Source organism: Arachis ipaensis, chromosome B5, assembly GCF_059453495.1.
Source record: "Arachis ipaensis isolate K30076 ecotype BB chromosome B5, ASM5945349v1, whole genome shotgun sequence".
NCBI classification, from domain to species: domain Eukaryota; kingdom Viridiplantae; phylum Streptophyta; class Magnoliopsida; order Fabales; family Fabaceae; genus Arachis; species Arachis ipaensis.
Window position 1 is genome coordinate 16,588,216 of NC_142440.1, and position 1,277 is coordinate 16,589,492.

Genomic DNA, 1,277 nt, shown 5'->3' on the forward strand with positions numbered 1-1,277 from the left:
CAATAATGGATAGTTTTTGTATTTCATCTTATTTTTGAAAATGGATTTCCTCAAGTACAAGAAGTAGAACAAAAAAAAGGGGAGGGGGAAAACAGTGCTAAGAAAACATTTGATCGAGAAGCAAGACAAGTGCCATGGCGAAAGCAGGATCAAAGCCAGGATGCACAAGCAACTGAAAAATGTCCATCCCAAACGACACGTTAACGTTCTTCGTATTCGCTTCCTTCCTCTTGATCTGAGCCACCTCGCTTCCACACTCGTCCAACACCTTACACGTCCGTTGCGCGTACGAACCTTCCACCGTAAACGCCGCCACACATGGCTTATGCCGCCGGTACACGTAGGCTTGAACCTTGGGGTTTCCCTGTAAAATACTCACATGCTTCTTTACACAACAAATTGGACTCTCCCTACCTTCCCCTTCATACACATACCAATTATCTCCGAACCCAAGCTTCTGCATATACAAGTAGTATTATCACATCAAACATAACACGTCTTAATATATTATAGCTAAGAACAATTTATTCTGACATTACATACCTTGGTGCGCCGGCACATGGTGAGAACAGAGTTTCCAGAAGCATCCATGAGAACAACCTCGTTGGGGTTGTGGATGTAATTGTCGACCCTATAGACAAGATTTCCGTGGGAATCGATGACTGTGAAACCCTTGCAATTCATGACAAGAGATTTTCTCCATACTGTTAAGCACGTGCTCTTTAATGTTCCTTCTTCTTGGATTTTGATTACAGGGTACTCATGATTATTGTTTCTCTCCTTCTCTTGTTCTACTTGTTCTTGGTGCACTGCTCTTGATAGAGATTTCAACCTCGGAAACACCCTCATCTCTCTCTCTCTATCTCTCTCTCTCTCTCTCTGTTCTTTTAATCAAAGCTTTCTTGGATTCTACCCTCGGTTTCAACGGTGCCAGCGGCCGAAAGCACCTACGAATGTTTGGCCACAAGCCACGTACTTATAGATATCTTCAATTCTTCGTAGTAATAAAAGCCTTTACATTGTTGACACGTGTTTAACAATTAATTAAATAACAAGTTTTATTTGCTCACCGATTCTGTTGCTACCTCCTTGGGTGACAATTATCCTGTGCTTTCTCTATGTCCTCTGTTTCTAATTTAATTTCTTATGAACAATAATAATTCAGAATTGGACCCATTTTTATGATCTAATGTTAGATTAAATTATTAAATCCCGAATAAAACAAAAGACTTCTAATTTATTTAAATGAAATTGTCAAAACTTATATAAGTTTAAAA

General features: G+C 39.4%; 1 protein-coding gene across 1 annotated transcript; it reads right to left on the reverse strand.

Moving 5' to 3' along the window:
* Nucleotides 1-951, reverse strand: LOC107643099 (protein LURP-one-related 8). The gene is made up of 2 exons (XM_016346663.3): nucleotides 544-951; nucleotides 1-457 (listed from the first exon to the last, which is right to left on the reverse strand). Exons 1-2 carry the CDS (start codon nucleotides 847-849, stop codon nucleotides 98-100), a joined length of 666 nt encoding a protein of 221 aa, XP_016202149.1. The 5' UTR covers nucleotides 850-951; the 3' UTR covers nucleotides 1-97.
* Nucleotides 952-1,277: the final 326 nt, after the last annotated feature.